The 21248-nt window shown below is 49.8% G+C and overlaps 1 protein-coding gene across 1 annotated transcript in view; it reads left to right on the forward strand.

Annotated features, from left to right (window-relative positions):
• Positions 1-16659, forward strand: part of EHD4 (EH domain containing 4) — an 89817-nt gene extending 73158 nt beyond the window's left edge. The window contains exons 5-6 of the mRNA XM_081230189.1: positions 6579-6743; positions 13994-16659. Of these exons, the coding sequence (XP_081086315.1) occupies positions 6579-6743; positions 13994-14530 (702 nt within the window). The 3' untranslated portion in view covers positions 14531-16659. The remainder of the gene's footprint in view (positions 1-6578; positions 6744-13993) is intronic.
• Positions 16660-21248: the final 4589 nt, after the last annotated feature.

The raw sequence follows: 21248 nt of genomic DNA on the forward strand, positions 1-21248 counted from the left end.
TCCTTTTCATAAAGGAAAATGTTTGAAGTACGGATGTTTCCAGCCTGAGCTTCTCAGTGTCAGTGTGTTCCTGGGGCAGCACCACACTGCAAAGGGGGGCAGGAAACAGTCTTGGGCAGAGAAGAAGCCGAACTCAGCACAGTGGCCTTGGCCACTAACCAGTGCCATCCACTTTATACACCATCTGCAGTTTTGTGTTCCATTTGTGAACTTGTTGCTGAAATGGACAAGGAGTCACCTGAGTTTTTCTCTTTGCAGTGTTTATATTTCATAAAAATGCTCTTTGGTTTTGATATATTAATCTTTATCTCTCTTGATCCAGTTTTCCTTTGGTAAGCCAACCCTTCCTGAGGGTCTGATCCTGTCAATAAGTGCACAAAGTTGGGCATTCTCTTCATTTCTCACAAAAGGGAACTGAAGCTCAAAAAGGTGACATAACTTGCCAAGGCTCCCCAGCCTGAAGTTACAAAATATAGATTCAAACTCCAGTGAGCCTGACTCCCTGGTCTGGAAGGCATTCGCCTGAAATCCAGAGTGGACAACATCTGGTTGCTCCTTATTACGCCCTTGCATTCTGCATTAATCTGTCATTCTGTTTATTCTATAAAATTATCCATCCACGTAAACCCTACAAAGTTTAGAGGTGTGTCGAGCTGTCGTTTTGAAAGCATGCAAAGGATAAGTTTTCAGATGTCACCTGAGGGGTGACAGATCTGAGTTGCGGTATGAAGTGTGTCTATTTATAGACCACCATAATTAGGTAGAATTTGTGGCCCATCCAGAAATAAAGCCAGAAATGCGTTGTTAATGTCCTGCCGGGCTCTGCAGTAGTCAAACTTGAGGTATCATAAAGATGACATTTATTCATTCATTCATTCATTCATTCATTCATTCATGGCTGCACTGGGTCTTTGTTGCTGTGCGCGGGCTTTCTCTAGTTGCAGCGAGTGGGGGCTACTCATGGTTGCGGTGCACAGGCTTTTTATTGCAGTGGCTTCTCTTGTTGCTGAGCATGGGCTCTAGGCACGCAGGCTTCAGTAGTTGTGGCATGAGGGCTCAGTAGTTGTGGCTCATGGGCTCTAGAGCTCAGGCTCAGTAGTTGTGGCGCACAGGCTTAATTGCTCCACGGCATGTGGGATCTTCCCAGACCAGGGCTCAAACCTGTGTCCCCTGCACTGGCAGGTGGATTCTTAACCACTGCACCGCCAAGGAAGCCCAAGATGACATTTTAATAATATGAAAAATGGCACTCTTACTAAAGATCTCTTGAAACGTAATGATTTCCCTGCTTTTTCTATTTATATTTTTTTCCCAACTCTCTATTTCAAGGAACAGAAAACCTTTAGAGTGGGTTTTTTGGTTAGCCCCAAAGATTATATCTTATGACTTCAGTAGACATCCTTCTTTGAAGGATGTAACAATCTAAGATGCCAGTCAAGTTTCATTTCATGATTTTTTAAAGTAACCTATTTGGGGAAAGCCCAAAATAAGTTTAGAAAATAAGAATTTAGTTTTATTCAGCTATAATTAAAATAGCCAAGTTAAAGAAATAAGGTTCAAACTCCAAATCATAATGGTTTATGGGATAAATGCATAAAGGTAAATAGCAAGGCAAGTTTACTATAGGACCCCACCCTTTATAAGCACGCGCTGCCCAAGGATAGGAAAGGTTCCCACCCACTTGGAAACCTTCATTCATTAAAAATGAGTCAACATTTGAGGAAGGAGCAACTAAAAATGAGAAAGAAAAGGAGAGGTCAGTGATGTCGGGGGTTTACTATAGTTCTGTGCAATTTAGTTTCGTCTTCAAAGTGTGTTCTCCTCTTAGTCAAGTGTAGCGTGCAGGGGCAGCTTTCTGGTCTGTCTACACCACCTATTCCTTCTGGGGAGAAGTTAGACATTTTGAAATTCACCACATGGACCCAAGCTAAGTTATGTAAAAATCATTCTACAATGGCTGATGACTATCCCTTTGATGCTTAGTCCTCCAGGGAGCATTTTAAAATAGCTCAGTTGGCAGCCCCAAGCTACTGAGGGTGTGTCAGTACTTGTGTCCACCCAGGGGAGCCTGTCTCTTTGAGGCCAACATCAGATGACTGGGTAGGCCCCCTCACATTGCCCTTTAAGGCTCTTCAGAATCATATGTGCTGTTGGTGCCAGCTTTGATTTCAACAGAATAACAAACCTCCAAGTGGGAGCCAATCAGCTGCATCTTGAAGCCTCACACTCTTACCACCCCATGGGTTCATCTTCTGGGTCTTTAGTTTAGGAACTGAAATTTTTATATCATAATAAACCCAATTTTAAAATGTGCTGACCCCCAGGGACTTCCCTGGTGGCGCAGTGGTTAAGAATCTGCCTGCCAATGCAGGGGACACAGGTTCAATCCCTGGTCCAGGAAGATGTCACATGCCACGGAACAACTAAGCCCGTGTGCCACAACTACTGAGTCTGCGCTCTAGAGCCCATGAGCCACAACTACTGAGTCTGTGTGCCACAACTACTGAAGCCCACTTGCCTAGTACCCGTGCTCCGCAACAATAGAAGCCCCCACTCACCACAGCTAGAGAAAGCCTGCGCGCAGCAACGAAGACTCAACGCAGCCATGAATAAACAAACAAACAAATAAATAATAAATTATATATATATATATATATATATAAAATGTGCTGATCCCCAGAGGTTAAATGTTCTATGCGGGTTTCCAGCTGTGCCTGCAAAGATGCAGATCTCCATCAGGTCATATTAAACCTGGGCAACTCTAAGGTTGCCCAGTGCAGAACAGTGTATCCCAGCCTGACTTCCCCCACACGGCTCCCCAGTATCCAGATTCCATGGGCATTTCCATTCCAATTGTCCATGAGCACCTCAACCTTCCAGCACTTGCTGCTGGGGGTTGCCCTCCAAGCCCACAGTGGAAATACCCAGTATTACTCTGTGTACATGCTTCTCAGCCTTGGATATACAAACACTTGTCATGGACACAGTTAATGAGATTGTGGCAGAGTGTAGATGTGAACTATAGATCCCTGTTCGTTTAAAGGGGAGTACATCTTTTTCTGCCCATTGAGTTATTAGCCCAGAAAAAAATTGACATTTTGAGCCATTTGACTTACCCTTGGTCATCACCATTTGATGAGTTGGGGCTTTTCTAGTTTTGTATAAGGGAAAGAGCTAATTGAACAAGACAGCGATGTTCAAATGCTCCCAGGGTTCAGTGTCATTCACTTGTGAATGAAGAACTTGGAACCCAAGTTCATCATGTTCTATTTAAATATATAGAGTTTATTCATTATTCATTAAGGACTAAATAGCCACAAGCCTCTGGCGTTACTACCCCTCCAGGTATAGGTCTTTGGCCATTAGTCAATAACTACATTTCTAGTCCCCTTTCTAGAGGACAAAGTGCATTCAAATACGTGCTGTCTCTCGATTCTCATAACCACAGCCCTGTGAGGTAAGGGCTGTAATCCCCAGGTTGTGGGTGAGCAAGCCGAGGCCGGGGAGGAGACAGCTTGCCCAGGGTTGCTCAGCAAGCGTGTGGGCAGCGGTGGCAGCGCCTGACCCGGCCTTCAAACACGCAGTCCCATCCTGCCCACCTCCTCTTTCTTCCCATCTTCTCCTTCCTATTCCTCTTCCTCTCAATTAATTTTCTCTTATTATAAAGAACAAAAGATCAGACTGTTTCTACCTCCTTCCCTGGACCATCGCCGGATCTGGCCCCAGGTCCTGCGTTTGTTTGGAGACACATCTTTGACACAGAAGGGCAGACATGAGCTTTTCAAGTTGATTAGGAATTTCAGCCACCCAGGCTGCCCCTTGTTTACCAAGAGTCCTTAGAAAATCACAAGGCACCGTCCCGCTCGAAGATTGCAGTCTTTACCCACATTCTGCGTGGTGTTCGCAGTGTGTGTGCCATAACGTATCCATTTTTTTATGTATGGGGAGGGAAGAGTACATGACCTTTCCAAAGCTTCCCTGTGAGTTAGGAACGATCAGAAGCCAAACCTCAAAGTTGTTCCATAGGACATAGTTCACTTTGAATTCCAGATTTCAGCAGCTGCAGTACAATGTTTAATTCATACCCACAAAAAGCAATTAATTCTATACGATAGAGAATGCGGCAGTAAGACAGTTAAATGCTACTGCCAGCTTGGCATCTCCTAACTAGTTGCGTGGCCTTGAGTAAGTCATATGAACTTCCTGGAACCAGGAATTCAGTCAGATATAGGGAGCCCCTTCCAGATTTAATACTCTGTGATTCTAAGGATTATAATTTACCTTGTAACTTGATAAGCTTCTTAAAGGCAGGGCCCATGCATAGAATCTGACCCTGGGTTACTGTCTTAGGATGTCCAGGGAAGGGCAGGAGGGGGAGGCCATGCAGAGGCAGTACAACAGGGGACTTCCACGAGACAGGCCAGAGTTTGAGGCTGAGAGCAGCCTGCAGCATGAGCAGGTCACCTTAGGGTCATGACTCAGGTAGAGCCAGGCAGGTGGGAGGAGGAGGGAGTTGAGGCCTGGCACAGGAACTGCCCCAGTTATGTCAGGGCCCTGGAGGCCTGGCGTCCAAGGTTGGCCCATTATCCAGCAGCCTCAGTCATCAGCGGTGAGCACCATGAGGGCAGGGATGAGGGAGCAGGTGCCAGGCGATGGGTGGAGGGCTGTGGCAGGGGCACATCACCTGCAGCCCAGCCCAGGGAAAGCAGGCCCTTGGGGACCAGGCAGTGTTCAAGAGCAGGGTGCCATTCCCAGGGGAGCTAGGGGCTGGCTGGGGAGTCAGCCTTACCTGCGCAGGGGCCTGGCAGTTCCCAGGTACCACACTGATGGGTGGGGAGGGGGCTTGGGGAGCCCTGCAGGGGCCTGGCAGCTGCCCCAGGCCTGGGCTCTGGGAAGGGGTCTTGGAAAGATGCCCTCGTGGATGGGAAGCTGAGCAGGTAGCAGAACTTCCTGCTTCAGCTGGGGTGGGCTCCAGAGCAGGGCAGGCCAGAGCACGGAAGAGAGAGGCGTCCACAGGCCCAGTCCAGAGGATCCAGGAGGGCCGAGGCCAAGGAAATGATGCAAGGACAGCTGGTTCTCCCCGATGGAATATGGCGGCCCCGCCAAGGCCTTCGGACCTACGCAGGGCCATCCCCAGCCTCATCCAAACCAAGCCAGGCATTCACTAATTAAGGCAAGGAAATTACCAGTCTTACTAGTTTTACCACTTATTCATCATATCCTCAGGAATGCAGTTAAAGCCCATCGTTTTAAATAAGAGGATTCCCAAACCTTGGATTTCTCTGGTTATCTTAAAGAATCGTGTAAATATTTTAAGCTGTTTTAATTTGAAAAGTAAATAAGTTTACTATTCACTTTGTTATAAAGCAGAAACTAACACACCATTGTAAAGCAATTATACTCCAATAAAGATGTTTAAAAATAAATAAATAAGTTTACTAGTGACAGGAAGGTTTAGAAGCATCTCTCCCAATCTATACTTGTAGGAATAGTCAGGCAGCTCAGTGTGTGCTTATGTTAAAATGACCTTTATGTAGATGGAGAAGTTAGTGTTGTCTGGTCTGAGCCTGTCAGCATTTGCATTATGCACTTATTTTAGAGTTCAAATCTTAGCAAAATGTTTTTGGCTGTGCCCAGTGTATGTACATACACAGAGGCCCTCAGCTGAGCCATGGGATGTTTCTTGTTACCCCCTTTATTCAATTTCCATTCTTCCACAAGATTATAGTAGACGTCTGCTTTCTTTAATAGGATTTTCCATAGCTACACAGTCATTTTCTTTTTGAAATCACTGCCCTGTTTTTCATCTTTTCTTATTTTAGTTATTTTCTTGACTTCTAAATTACTCTGTAGAATTCTAGGTATACAAAGAGAACTTTTTTTTTTAAAACATCTTTATTGGAGTATAATTGCTTTACAATGTTTTGTTAGTTTCTGCTGTACAGAGAACTTTTGTAACGAGAGTTTCTTAACATCCTAAGGTTGGAAATCAGTAGAAGGGTGGAAACGTTAGGGGAGGAAGTGATGCAAGCCAAGTAGAGCCCTCCCAGCAGGATTCACCACCCTTCGGGTAACAGTGCCAGGCCTGCTACCCCTGTGTGACCAAGGTTTCTGGGGCTCCCCCCTCATGTACCAGGGGTCCCTCTCTCAGACGGAGCTTCTGCTGTCTGGCCTGGCCCTAGGCAGCTGGTCTTGTGCAGAAATGACTTCAGTGATCTCGGGGCCTAAACTGTCCACAGGGAGGTTATGGGTGTTCTCATCTCACTGTTCACCGGGCACAGATTTCCATGCAGATCAGCCATTTCCATCAGCCTCCAGCTTCATTTGCTGGTGCTGCCGTGCACTGGCCCTGGCGAAACTTTCTCTAGGTCTTCTGAGGTTAATCACCAGAACCAAGGTCTTTCCCACTCAGGTGCCCCCACACCTTTCCCCCAGGTCCTTGCCCTCCTCCTGTCCTGAGCACCATGATTTTGCGGGGATGCCTGTTATGTGCTATGATGCATGTAAGATGCCGTCTTGTTTGTCCTTCTCTGGTGCACTTCTAAATGGCCCGTCCTCACTGACATATACCCCTTCAGGTACATGCCTACATCATCAGCCACCTGAAGAAGGAGATGCCAAGTGTATTTGGAAAAGAAAACAAGAAGAGAGAGCTTATCAGCAGGTTGCCAGAAATCTACACTCAGCTGCAGCGAGAATACCAGATTTCTGCAGGAGACTTCCCCGAGGTCAAGGCAATGCAGGTACGGAGGCCCATCACAATGTCACCAGTGGGGATGGAGGGCCACTGCCACCTTGTCCGGCTAGTGGCTGGGTACACATTTGGGTTTCATGGTTTAGAATGGAGGAGAACATGGTCAATTAGTCTTCCTAGTAATACATGATAATAGGCTCCTGTGATTAAAGCAGAAATTGCTTGCTTCCTGAAACATTTAAACAAAAAGGGAGACATTTCGAGAAGTAAATTAAGCTCACCTGAAAAAAATCCTATGAACAGCTCCCTTAGGCTGTGTTCAAGGTTGTTTTGGCACAGAAGTGACACCTGTTTTTTAGAATCCCAGAACCTTAAGGGAATTAGAGCTGAGAGTGACCTTGGAGGTCACTTCCAGGGGCCTCCTGAAGACGGCCCTCCCCCGCGCTGCCCTGCGCTGTGGGATTACGCGCTCGGGCAGTGTCGCTGCTGCGGGCTTTGTCAGAGGCCGTGGCGGGCTGTGGCCATGGCAGGAGTTCACCAGACACAGCAGGCTGTGCTCACTGAAGAGTTTGCTTAAAGGTCAGCTTCGGGCAGCCTTTGGCCTAATTTCAGAGTCTCCCTGACATGTGTCTGGGCAGCCCCAGGTGACCCCGAGTGGGTGCTGCCACCCTGGCCTGAGCCGTGTGTCGACCTCCCCGCCGTGGTGTTAGGTGACCTTGATTTCGATGCTTACCATGCCCTCCCGAGCGAGGCCACCTCACCTGGCTCCTCAGAGAGCCTGACCGACCATCTCCTTGTCCGGTGCAAGGACCCGTCTGCCCTGGAGGCCACAGCCCTCTCTGGAAAGCAGGCAATACAACTCAGATGCCTGCAGCCACCAGCCAGAAGTAACTCGAACACGTGAGGCAGGTGGGCCACGCCAAAGGACACTGGGTACCCCCTCCGACCACCTCTTGTTGTCTCACATTTGGTAGAGATGTGGGTCCTGAGAAACATGTCTCTACCGGGAGGAAAACAGTTCTGCAAGTGCAGTGAGTGAGGACTTGCGGGGCGCACGGTGGGGGCAGATTTGGGAGCGTGGGCCCTGCCCCCCTCGGTGGGGAGGCCCCATCCTGCCCAGTGGTCGCTGCCCTGTGGGAGTGCAGGCCTGGATATTTCACGAGAAGCTGGAGATCTGGATTTGTATGTAAAGTCCCCTGGTTTTCAAATTTTGGCTCAGAATTTCAAGGAATCTACATGGGCCAAAGAGAATGTACAGCATACTGGCTGCACCCTGGAGACGCTGGGCCTGTGCGCTGCCAGCCTCCCTGGGGTGGGGGTCAGGGAGGAGGAAGCACAAGCACAGAGGCAAGATCAGGCCACAGGAGGGGAAGCATCGATCCTAAGGGGTTTGTGAATATAAACCCTCTGTATATAAAGTACACACTGAAATGGGAGTGGGTTACACTTACTGCTGTGATGCCTGGGATCAGGGTGAATGCATCTGGTATATACGATCTAGTCAAATATGATTTAGTCGGCTTAAGAAAATACATAGAAATACTTTTTTTTCTAGAAGTAAAGTTGATATTCCTGTACTCATAGGATGAATTGGATATTTTTCTGGTCACAAGATGGCTAATTTGAGGGCTCCTGGGGCCTCTTCCTGAGCAGGTTCTGCTTTCACACCCTTGGGTTATGCCCTGTACCCCGCCACCAAACTGAAGGACCACTGTTTCCTGGCATCCTTCAGATACTTTGGAAGGGAAATTGGTTTACTGACTGAAATGAAAGCTGTGAGTAAATACACAGTGCTCACGATGGCCTGATGGGACGTCTGTGGCTCATTGGCCTCCTGAGGCTCCCTTGACACCCGACCCACAAGGTGCGGCTTCCGAGACCTGAAGTCTCCCTGACGGGCCTCCCCTGCCCATCTCCGGGGAGCTCCTGAACGGAGGGAGCAAACTCTGTGACCATACTCCTGACCATGCTAGCCTGGGCCTGGCCGGTCAGAGGGCATCCAGACCTCTCAGAGCTGGTCACAGGGGCAGTCCCTCACCTCAGGTCTCGGGAGCAGCCTTGGCCCATGTAGCCAGGCAACACAGGGAGGGCCTGAACCTTCATGAGAACCCTGTGGTTAGGCTCCGCACCAGGCACCTTGGCCCCTTCATTGGACTCCTGGGTGCCCTGGGACTGGGAGCAGGGGTCCTACCTGCCGGGGGCCTACCATCCACACAGTCCTACCATCATCTGTGTTCATTTGTGCGTTCACCTAAGAATGGTAATTAAGTCTACTATGGTCAGGCACTGTTCTAGGCCCCTGGAATAAATCAATTGAACAAACAGCAAAAATAAAAATCCTTGCCCCTACAGAGGTCCATTCTGGGTTACAGTCTTTGCTGCTATGACTGTAACTGGCAGTGACGTTTTGGCAGCAAAGCCCCTTGTGGGCACTTGTGCTCCTTGTTACTTACAACATAAGTGTCTCTGTGCTTTGGTATAATTAATTTACTCAGTGTCTTATTTAGTGTCTCCCATAGAAGGCTGTAATTCCATGAAGCCAGTGACCCATGTCCTGTTCTCGGCCATATCCCCAGCCCCTGGAGCGTAGCAGGCACTCAGTGAATATGTGTTGAGTAGGTTAATTAATAAGTTAGTGTATGTTTATATCGTAGCAGGCTCTAGGGTAATGAGTTTCTCAGACCCTGACCTAAGCCTGACTCCCATAGGGCTGATAGACCAGTGGTTTCTGGAGCAAACCCCTGGAAGCTGGCTGAGGATTCTTCCTTGGGAAGCCGGCCAGGCCCTGATCATACCACCCCAGTCCTTTCAGGGAATCCCCAGGGAGCAAGGCAGGCCTGGAGCCCAGAGGGTGTGCTTACTACTTCAAGCTAGTTTGCTGTCACCCAGGAAGCTCTGGGGGTTCCTGGTGTGGGTCAAGGCCTCCATCATCCCTGAGTCTGTTGAGCATCTGACATCTTCCCCAACACAGGCATTCAGCCTTACTGTGTCTGGGACAGCGGCAGGGGCAGAATCTTGGGGATGACTTGATTATGATCTTTGCACATCCCAGGATCTCACGGAGAGCTCACCAGGGCCGGCTTTAAGTCTCTGTTCTCCAAGCTGGTTAGGGTGACTCTTCACCGTAGCAAAGAGCCAATTGTATTTTGCAGGCTTTTGCCTGGTGCTGGGGGAGGCCCATGACCTGGTGGTGCACCTGCCCGTGTCAGCCCTACACCCACTGGGGAGGGAATCTGCTTTGCTGTGCTGACGTGTCCGTGCTGCAGAATGAGGGAACACTAGCAAGGCCACCTTGATTGCTGATGCAGTTGTCCTCCTTGGAGAACTGGGACACAGACCTACTAGAGAATGGACTTGAGGATATGGGGAGGGGGAAGGGTAAGCTGTGACAAAGTGAGAGAGTGGCATGGACATATATACACTACCAAACGTAAAATAGATAGCTAGTGGGCAGCAGGCGCATAGCAGAGGGAGGTCAGCTTGGTGCTTTGTGACCACCTAGAGGGGTGGGATAGGGAGGGTGGGAGGGAGGGAGATACAAGAGGGAAGAGATATGAGAACATATGTATATGTATAACTGATTCACTTTGCTATAAAGCAGAAACTAACACACCATTGTAAAGCAATTATACTCCAACAAAGATGTTAAAAAAAAAATTAAAATAATAAAATAAATTCTTAAAATAAAATTTAAAAAAAACATTTCAACAGCAGAGGGCGGCAGAGCCATCCCCATCTGCTCAGACCCTCCCAGTGGATTCAAAAACAGCTCTGGTACAGGCTGGGAGTGAGCAGGCAAGGGAGAGCCCAGAAGAGGCTAGGCTGGGATTGACCTTTGTCTCTTGGCGGGGAATTCCAGGATCCGGGGCTTGGTGGCTTTGATGCATACAGTTGTTGATGGGTAACTCTTTAAATTCTCCAGTGTGTGTTCATCCCAATAAAAAGTTTTGGAGCCACCCTGGTGGAGGGCAGGGATGGTGTGGTTTAACTTGGACCCCACCCCCCTGGCCAGGGCCGGGCAGGCGGGTACCACATGGATGAGAGTGTAAGGCTTACTTCCTATGTGCCCTCCGGGGCAGGAACGGCTGCTGCCGCTGCTTCCCGTCCACCCCTGCAAATATGTGGCCGTTTCCCCTGGCCAGTTTTCCAGAGGTTTGCAGTCTGAATCCATGTCCCCTGCAGGCGGGTGGAAAGTTTGGGTGGGCACCGCCCTCATTTGTCCACTTGGCCGGACACAGAGGCTCTGTGTGTGCCCAGAGCTCAGGCTTATTCATGAGGAAATAGGGTAGGTGTTCATGCACCCAGGGGAATCCAGACTTGTTTACCCCAGCAGCACTGGGATTTTTGTGTAGGCTGCCTGCTCTCCTCCTGGGTTTTCTCTTCTCAGTTCCCTTGGCTGACGGAGGTGCCGGCAGCAGGACCCCAAAGTGTTAGCAGCATTGTTTGGTGCCGATGTTGGGATGACGTGCAGGTGACTGTGGTCTGTCAGTGAGGATGGAGGACATGAAAGCTGGAATGTACCTTAGAACCAGGCCTGTGCTACCCCACCACTCTGAGCTGAGCTCAGGCTGAGTGCTAGGTGGCAGCCCAGGCCAGCCTGCTTTGACAGCCACAGAGTTGGCTACTGAGGAGAGTGCTGGGGGCACCTCTCCAAGATATGTCAGGCTGTTTTGCTTTCCGCTCTGTCCTCTCCACCATCTAAAGCTCAGGGCTCCACTTCAGAATAACAGCCTAGAATGTCTGCCCTGCCAGCACACCCTAGAGACCACAATTTTGATTCTCCATTGGAAACGACCTAAATTTCCAATTACATGGACAGGGTAAATGAGGAAAGGCCCAGCTATACATTTGAATATCATGTAGCTATTGAGAATAAGTTTATTTATCTATTTTATATATATTAATGTGTATCTGTTAATCCCATTCTCCTAATTTATCCCTCTCCCTTCTTCCCCTTTGGTAATCATAAGTTTTCTGTATCTTGAGTCTGTTTCTGTTTTGCAAATCAGTTTATTTGTATTATTTTTTAGGCTCCACATATAAGTGATATCATATGGTATTTCTCTTTCTCTGTCTGACTTACTTCGTTTAGTATAATAATCTCGAGGTCCATCCATGTTGCTGCGAATAGCAATATTTCATTCCTTTCTATGGCTCTGAGTAACAGGTTTTTACTGTATAGCACAGGGAACTATATCATATCTTGTAATAACCTATAATAAAAGAAACTGAAAAAGTATATGTATATATACACCATTGTAAAGCAATTATACTCCAATAAAGATGTTAAAAAAAAGTATGTGTATATATAAAACCAAATCACTTTATATTTATATAAAACTAAATCAATGTGCTATATACCTGAAACCAACACAATATTGTAAATCAACCATACTTCAATTTAAAAATTAAATCAAATTTAAAAAATTTTTAAAGGTTGTATAAAAATTGATATCATGGAAAGCTGTGATACATTATTTCTTTAAAATGCAGGTTGTTAAATAGTGTGGTCTTATTTCAGTTAAAGAGTGTGTGTGTGTGTGTTTGTAAAAATGGCTATAAACGTATGCCCAAAAATGTTACCAAAAGTCATTGCTGGGTGATGGTATTATAAGTGATTTAAGATTCTTATTTTTGTTTACTAGTTTTTTCCCCAATTTTTTACAATGAAAGTGTAATATTTATGGTAGCACAAAGTTTTGTCTTTTCTTAACTCCCTGTCCCATTACTTCTGTCCAGAACAGTCAGGTCTGAGGGGAATGTGAAAGCTCTTTCCCTTGAGAGCCTCCCTGTCTCATCTCCAGAAAACTGCACACCTGGCTGGCCCCTCTCTGGCCCTCTAGGATTGTCCAAACAGAAATACTTCATGTAGAGTCCATATAAAAACTGCCATACCTGGAACTCTCTGCGTTTGTTTGGCAAAACTGCTATTGAAGACATTTTCACTAGATCTTTGAGGCCCCTTACACAATTGCCTAAGTGACTTCCACAGTTCAGAGCCAGAGAACGTTTGTCTTTCTTGTGATGAACAGGTGGTTTCTCCCCTCCGACAATGAGGTGTGACCCCCCCACCCCCGGCTCCCCAGCCAGGGCAGCTGAGGAGTGTAGCTTTTCTCAGCCTCCATTATCTGATGTGATGATTCCCCTCCTCTTCCTTTCAATTACTTGGCTTTTCCCTTTGTTCATGACTTTCTTCTATTTCATGTTATCATTGTTTCACTGTAAACCAAGGCAAGCCGTTTTTGAAATATAAGCTCCCTGAAGGCAGAGACTGTGGCTTTTCATATTTATATCCCAGAACAGGGCCTGGCACATAACAAATTGGATGGATGGATGGATGGAAGGAAGGAAGGAAGGAAGGAAGGAAGGAAGGAAGGAAGGAAGGAAGGAAGGAAGGAAGGAAGGAAGGAAAGGAAGGAAGGGTAACCAAGGCAGGAAGGACTGTTTCTACAGAGCCATCCACAGAGCCTCTGTGGCATCTACAGTTGGCTCCCATCCTGGCCAGGCAGTTGCCGTGTCCCCTAGGGCCGTCTGCAAACCCTGTGCTCTATCTGCTCCTCCCAGCTTTCCTGGGAGATGCAGCCAAGACCTGCCCTGACCACGCTAGTCCTTCTCAGCTCTACTGGCTGCATTTATACTTGCCCTTCCCATCCCTACTCCTCTCTTTCTTTCCAGTTTCAACCTGTACCTATTTGTACCCTAAACTACATTTTTTTAACTGATCAACATCGTCTTTAAATAATCATTTTACCTAAATAAGTTCTACTGACAGCTCTGTCGCAGCTTCATGTTACAGCACAGAGGCTAGTCGAGCGGCAGGAGGCATGGGCTATTGTCTTGACTCCGCCAGGACACCCCTTGTGCTCTCTGTGAAATGGGGTTATTAACACCTGCTCTTCCTGACTCCCAGCATTGTTGTGAAAATCAGCTGAAGTATGTAAGGTATGTAAAATACTTTAAAAGATAAAATAGTAGATCTCTAGAGTGCTTTTTTTAAAAAAGGGTGAAGGAATTTTGTCTCAAAGCCCTAGGGGATCACCGTCCCTCATGCCACTGCCAGCCCAGATTAGCTACCGTAGGAAAATGTTGCATCCCATGCATCTTGTCTCTTGTTCCAAAAGCCACTCCTATGTCTGGTGGGTTCGGATGGGGGGACCCCACCAAAGAGAGAGAGCCCTGGACAGCCCAGAGTATGGGCTGCCTGCTTTAAGGGAGCATTCGTCCCCTCCAGCCATCCCTCTCCTCATCTGCTTCCTGCAGGGAGGACGTTAACCAAATCTGTGGTTTCTCCTTTTCCAGGAACAGCTTGAGACCTATGACTTCACCAAATTCCACTCGCTGAAGCCCAAGCTGATCGAGGCCGTGGACAACATGCTGAGCAACAAGATCTCTTCCCTGATGAGCCTCATCAGCCAGGAGGAGACGAACATGCCCACGCAGCTGGTGCAGGGCGGTGCCTTCGACGGCACGGCCGAGGGCCCCTTCAACCAGGGCTACGGGGAGGGCGCCAAGGAGGGTGCCGATGAGGAGGAGTGGGTTGTGGCCAAAGACAAGCCTGTCTACGATGAGCTCTTCTACACCCTGTCGCCCATCAACGGCAAGATATCGGGCGTCAACGCCAAGAAGGAGATGGTGACCTCCAAGCTGCCCAACAGCGTCCTGGGCAAGATCTGGAAGCTGGCCGACTGTGACTGCGATGGCATGCTGGACGAGGAGGAATTCGCACTGGCCAAGCACCTTATCAAGATCAAGCTCGATGGCTACGAGCTGCCCAACATCCTGCCCCCGCACCTCGTGCCGCCCTCCCACAGGAAATCCTTGCTGAAGGCCGACTGAGGGGCAGGCTGCACACAGGGAGGGCGGTGTGGGGCTAGGATTGGGGGGCCTGGGCCGGAGGCCCACGCTGCCACTGACTCACTGAGTGACGCTGGGTGAGACACTGCCCTCTCTGTGCCTCAGTTTCCCCATCTGTAGAACGGGGAGGGCAGACACTGGACACTAGATGAGATCCTTTCACCTTAAAATTCCCAGAGTTTCTATGAAAATTTTGGGGGGACGGGGTGGATACAGGGGTGGAAGCGTTGAGAAGAAAGGGAAATTGTCCAAGGAATCCTCCAAAGCCTGGAGAAGCCCAGATGTGGAATCCCAGGAGCCACGGGGTGTCAGCTGGGGGCTCTGCTGGGCTTCACTGGACTGTCCATCATTTTGAACCTGGCTGTCCCTCAGAGGGCACCGGGAAGCAGCAAAGATGAGCTTGTTTATTTTGTCTCTTGCTCTATTTAGAGTGAAAAAAAAAAAACAGCTGAGAAGGTTTCTGTTCTCTCCAAACTGTCTACCAAAGAGAAGACTGCCGTCCGAGCTCTGAGAGGAGGACGCACCATTTCTGCATGTCCCCGTCCCTTCTGTAGGCCCACAGAGCCCACAGCCAGGCCGCAGAGAGCATCCATCCCAGCGCCTGCTGGCCGGCCCTCCCAGGGCTCCCCCAACCTTGGGGCCTTCCCAGCAAAGTTTGGTTAGAAATTTGGAAATCACAACCTTTATTAACCCCTGGCAAGAGTTCTAGTATTCATTTCAAGTCACGTTGAAATCTGAAGATTAGCTTTACTTGTCTGGCAATAGGTTGTAGCAAAGTTTATCATACTTAAACTAGAGTAAGAAAAGAGGTGGTTCTCCCCAGTCGTCAGTAAGCGTGGTTACACGTCCCCAAGGCTCCTTGGTCAATGGCAGGATTTAAATCCAGAAAAAACATGGCTTGGTGCGTGCAGTGTCTTGGCCCTGTAGCCACAGAGGGGATGGGGGGCCAGCCCAAGCTGCCTGTCAGGTAGAAGAGGTCAATCTACTAGCGTTAGACACTATTTTTATAAAAAATAGGCATTTTTATTATGACTAGTTTTTTAAATATAGTTTCTATATAAAGGATAAAGGCCTTTATACAGAAACAATATGCAATCTTTCATATAAAGCCTTTTCTTCAAAAGACTGTGTGGTTCATACCATGAACGCCTCACGAGGTAGGATCTGGGCCCTTACCTGTACATCAGTTCCTGATGTTCCCTCCCTGGGTGCCCTGTGTGAACCTCTCTGGACCACTCGCCCAAATGCCTGTGTCCAGTGGAGGTCACCCTCCCAACTATGTGGGCTCCAGCTGGGGGATGCAGGTGCCTTTCACCATTATTTATGCAATAAGAGAGACATGATATTTCATCACTGTTGTGATGGCTGCATAGCCTGGGACCCTGCTGGCACCAAAAATGAATGAAATCCAAACAGTCACACCTAAGTCTTCCAAAACACTCGTTTTTTGTTTTTTGTTTTTCCTGGTGTCACTTGCGACATCCGGGGCAGAACTGCAGACTTAAGAAAATGTTTACTTTAGAGAAGATTTATCCAGATGCCAGCCCTCAGACTCCCTAGCTTACTTTCTACATAATTTAGTTTTAAGAGAAGTAAATGCATAACATGGTTTTAGTCTTAATGAGTACTTTTAAATTAATTAGACACATAGAAAAGAGACATTTGTAATTCCAGTACTGTAATCTGAGCAGATAGTTCTGTGTACGCACGAGGACCACACAGACGTGTAAGCACAGTGGATCCAGCAGAGGGCAAGATGGAGAGAGGAGGAGAGAGAGTTAGTTCATTTGTCCAAAGGTATAGAGATGCCAAGGTTAGATGATTTCCATTCACAATCATCTTCTTTAACTCAGCTCAGTTGTCATATATAAAGATAAATATATACACGTATGTCACAAGAGTATGTATTTTGGCCACTTGTTAATGTGTATATATGTACCTATGGGCAAGTTTTGTCTATATATGGATGTAGAGGAATACTGCTTCAGAAGAGCAGCAGAGGAGGTTTCTGGTTCTACGTGGATGGAAGCACCTCATGGGTGATCCCCACCCCACCCCCATGACCTCTGGTGGGAGAACATCTGGCAGCTGAATGCTGAGAAAAAAGGAAGTCACATGTCCATTTTTCTCAATATCTTCTCTTAAAACCTGAAGTCACCCATCGTAAATAGTTGATTGGAAAGAAAAACACTGGAAGACATTAGGGATGGGGGCCAAGCGAGGACCCATATCATCCCAGGACCCACACAAGAGTTCCTCGAGTCTGTGTCCAAAACACCCGTTATCCCCTGATCCCCGTGCATCGGGGCCGGGAACACGGAGCCCTTGGGATCTGGGCACCTTGACCGACCGTATTGTCCTCCCTGCACCACCCCACTGTCCAAGTACCCCCTCTGCAGAGTGCTCACGGATGGGGCGGGGGACGTGGAAGTAGGTAAACTCCAGAACTCTGAAACTATCTTCATGCTCTCCATGATTTCACAGAAGAAAACCTAAGAATCTTGAGTCTATTTTCTGTACAGCACACGGTATCGCACAACACAAACCTCTGCAGTCTTGAGTTTAGGGGGAAAAAAATGAAAACTTCTGCCTACCCCTCCCGAAGTCGACTTCCAAACTGTGAGCCTGCTGGTGAGGCCCTCCTGAACCCGTCTGTACAGAAGCGTTGCACAGAGACCTGCCGAGACTCCCCAGCTCCGCGGCCACACGCTGATGTCCAACCCGCTTGGCGTCCTACGTGGATTCTTTCCTCGTCACACACACTTGGATGACCCGGGTTGGGGCTGCTCTTCTGTGGGGAGGGCCAGGCATTCAGTTGGCTTTCACTTCCCCAGGGCTGGAGTGGCTTCTCCAGAACGCTTGTCATCATGCAGTAATAATGCCTGGATTGGGGGCTGTGACTCCTCCCACAGAGCTGTGGGCCTTAAGGAGTTGGATTCTTATTCCATCTCATGGGACTGGTGTCCAGGTGGGTCAGAGAGCATGTGAGGAGAAGCCAAAGGCCTCGTGCTCTCCCCCAACCGCTGCCCGCCTTACAAGCCCGCAGGAGAGGCTTCAGCAGAGCCCTGGCCCCACTGTCCAGACCACGGTCCTTTGCTATGTCTGCTGGGTCTCGGGGGGCCGCCCCTGTACCACACTGGGAATGTCTTGTACTGGAGCCTGCCGCCTAGGATGGGGTTTAACCACCAGAGTCATGGCCTGACAGCCACCACCAGAACCTTCCCACTTTATGGCTACATTCCTTTTTGATACCCAGAACAATACCCTGGACAGATTGCCTTGGAGATAAGGAAAGCATTTAAGGAGGCACTGTTTATTTCCATTCCATTCCATGGAATGTGGCAAATAACTTTCTTAGGACAGACAACCACTGTGTTTTTCCAGGTAAACATGGGCAGAATCTAAGAGTATACCAGGCGACGTGTCAATTAGCCAATGCAATTAATACACAATGCTTCTGTTTTTTTGTAATCTTGTTTAGAATTGTCAAAAAAAGACCCAGTCTACTGATAAATAAACTTCTGAAAAAAATCACTACTTTTTTCCCATTGGCTCTGGTTTTTCAGTTGACTGTGTGCCAGCTGTCTCAGGAATAAAGCAGGGATCCCTTGGAACCATTCTGAAACGAGGCAGAGGAGTTAAGGGGAGGGTGTGCCCCTTTACACGCCATCCCTGTGACCCCCGACTCTTCCTGCATCTTCCCTGGGTGGTAGACTCGGGCTTCTTCAGCAGGAAAGCAGCTCCATCCACTGTGGGCAGGGACCAGGTCTGGGAGCAGGCCCCAAGGGAGGCTCACACCCCAACTGAGAGTGACTGGAAACCAAGACTGGAGGGGACCGTGGAGGAGATCCTTCCGAGGCTGAGGACAGGGCATCACTGAGCACTCACAGGAGATGTCCTCTGTCTGGCGCTGAGGCAGGCCCGAGCACCTGAGGGTGCAGTAGTGCTAGGGTGCAGCCCTTGGCTGGCTGGCACTGCTCCAGCCTCTTGGCATGCCTCACAGGTCTGGACCACCCATAGTAGACATCTGGAGTTTTCACACTTGCACGCATCTACCCTTTTGGTGATCCAGACCTGGAATTTCCTTTGCAGACCACTCTCCACTTCTCCACCCTCAATCTGAGGCATGAGGTTTGGGGAGATAGACCCCACCCCTTCTTTCCAGGATGGGTCCTGATTGTCTTGAGCCAATTAGAGTATTTCATCTGCCTGGTCACAGAAATTGTTTAGGAATGGACATGTGTCTATGAGAGCCAGGCCCCTCAGACTTCTGTTCCATCTCTTGGGAGAGATGTTCTCTCTTTTCTGAACCATGCAGTGCAAAGAAGTGAGCCTATTGATGCAACAATATAAATAGCATTGAGAGAAGTGCCCAGAGGTGCTGGAAGCAGAGGAGTGAGGTTAGGCTGACAGCAACCACCCTGTGGAGCGTGAAGATGAAGAAGGCACTGAGAAAGACTAAGGGAATCCACACCTGTGGTGGCATCATTTGAGCTGCTGGATCAAACCTTACCTGAAGTCCTCCTCCTGCCAGCCTTTTCAGTTATGTGGACCAGTACATTCCCTTTATATCATTTAAACCCATTTGACTTGAAATTTCAGTTACTTGCAGCACAAATATTCCAGAACTGTACTGACCAGCAGGGATTCTCATTTCAACAGGGGCTGCTATCAGTCACAGCACAAGAGGAGCTGATCCTGGCAGCATGTGCAGTGGCTTTACTGCAGTTGAACTAGGGAGAAAGAAGAGCAGTTACGTAGCCCTGCTCAACAACCTCAAATACAACCACTTCTGTTGAGATCCGTGTACAAAGTGTCATGCAGCTCCATCCTGTCCTCTTGTGGTCACATCACATGGGATGCTGTGGGCCAAGGCTCTTAACAGTAGGTGAAACAAGCTTACAGAGGTGGGAGGAGGGGGGACTTCCTAGAAGGAGCAGGATTTTAACTGGGCAGGAAACCTCTGGTCCCGACCAGGCAATAGGGAGTCTTGCTCTGGGAAGGCACATTGGGCCGGGCGTCAGCTGACATGCAGGCAGGGTGACGAACTGGGGACAGTGACGAGGACCTGCAGGGTCAGTGGGAGTAACCGGGTGGGGGTGCACTGTGGAGCGCTCGCTGCGGGGCACAGCAGCAACAGCCATTGGTACCTGACTGGACCTGGGGCTGGAGGGAGGAAGAAGCTCAGGTTCATCCCTAGTGCCAGGAAGCAGTCAGTGGCAGGAGGGACCTCACAGAGAGAGGACAGCAGGGGTGGAGGCTCCTCTCGGATACAGGGGAGAAGCCCTCACTCAAGAGCAGCATGCTCCTCGATCCCAGCCACAGGCTGGGGTTCAGGTGTGATGGGTCCTGCCCAGCTCTCAAGGGCAGGCTATGGCCACTGCTCCTCTCACCGGCCTGGGCTGTCAGGGACGCCTCCCTGAAGTGTTGCTGGGGCTGCTGGGTGGATGAACCCAGACACACAGCCCAGCCTAGTGTCTGTAACCAGACTGTTCTGTGAAGCCACCTGAACTAGAACTCACTCTCTTTCTGGCATGCGGTCCAAGGTAGCAGGGAGAGAGGGAGGGAGGGAGGGGGAGGGGAGGGAAAGGGAGGAAGAGGGAGGGGAGGGAGGGGGAGGGGAGGGAAGGGGAGGAAGAGGGAGGGGAGGGAGGGGGAGGGGAGGGAAGGGGAGGAAGAGGGAGGGGAGGGAGGGGGAGGGGAGGGAAGGGGAGGAAGAGGGAGGGGAGGGAGGGGGAGGGGAGGGAAGGGGAGGAAGAGGGAGGGGAGGGAGGGGGAGGGGAGGGAAGGGGAGGAAGAGGGAGGGGAGGGAGGGGGAGGGAGGGGAGGGGAGGGGGAGGGAGGGGAGGGGAGGGGAGGGGAAGAAAGGGAGGGGAGGGGAGGGGAAGAAAGGGAGGGGAGGGAGGGGAAGGGGAGGAGAGGGAGATGGACGGAGGGGGGAGGGGAGGGGGAGGGGGAGAGGGAGGGAGGGGATGGAGGGAGGGGAGGAAGAGGGAGGGGAGGGGAAGAAAGGGAGGGAGGGGAGGGAGGGGGAGGAAGGGATGGAGAGGGGAGGGAGGGGAAGGGGAGGAGAGGGAGACGGAGGGAGAGGGGAGGGAGAGGGGAGGGAGGGGAGGGGAGGGGCTCCCCCACAGCCCCCACCTCTGAGCCTCAGGCCTAGCCAGTGCCAAGGGAGCACAGGTGCTGGTGCCTCACTGGGGCCCCAAAGAGTGAACACCGTGTCTCCAACTCTGGAGGAGGCTCTGTCGTTCCCACGGACTTTGCGGGTTACCCCTTCCCAGGGGGAACCCCCTTCAGAAAGTGGCCCCAGCCCTGAGGGAGTACCACCCTGCAGCCCTGGGCTGGGTTAGGTGCATTTCCTTCAGGGCCTGGAAAGCCCAGCCTTGGTCCGAGTCTGTGGTGTGTCTGTGGTGCGTCCCCCAGGAGAGGATGCGAGGGCCATGGCCCAGCGGGCTCGCTCCCATCCCCGCCCCTGTGGGTGCTCACGGAGAGGCTCTGCAGGGGTGCAGAAGGGCAGCCCCAGCCTGCCGGAAGTGGGTGCAGAAGCTCTGACCAGAGGCTCTGCCCTGTGGCACCTTGTACCTGGACTGCAGTGCCCCCATGGTGCTCCCACCTGGAGCCGACTGGAGACCATCCCATGGGCCTCTGCGTCTTGGGAGCCAGGACCCCCACCTGATGCTGAAGGCATTTGCAACGGGGG

This window comes from Mesoplodon bidens (genome assembly GCF_964165515.1).
Source record: "Mesoplodon bidens genome assembly, chromosome: 3".
Classification (NCBI taxonomy): Eukaryota; Metazoa; Chordata; class Mammalia; order Artiodactyla; family Ziphiidae; genus Mesoplodon; species Mesoplodon bidens.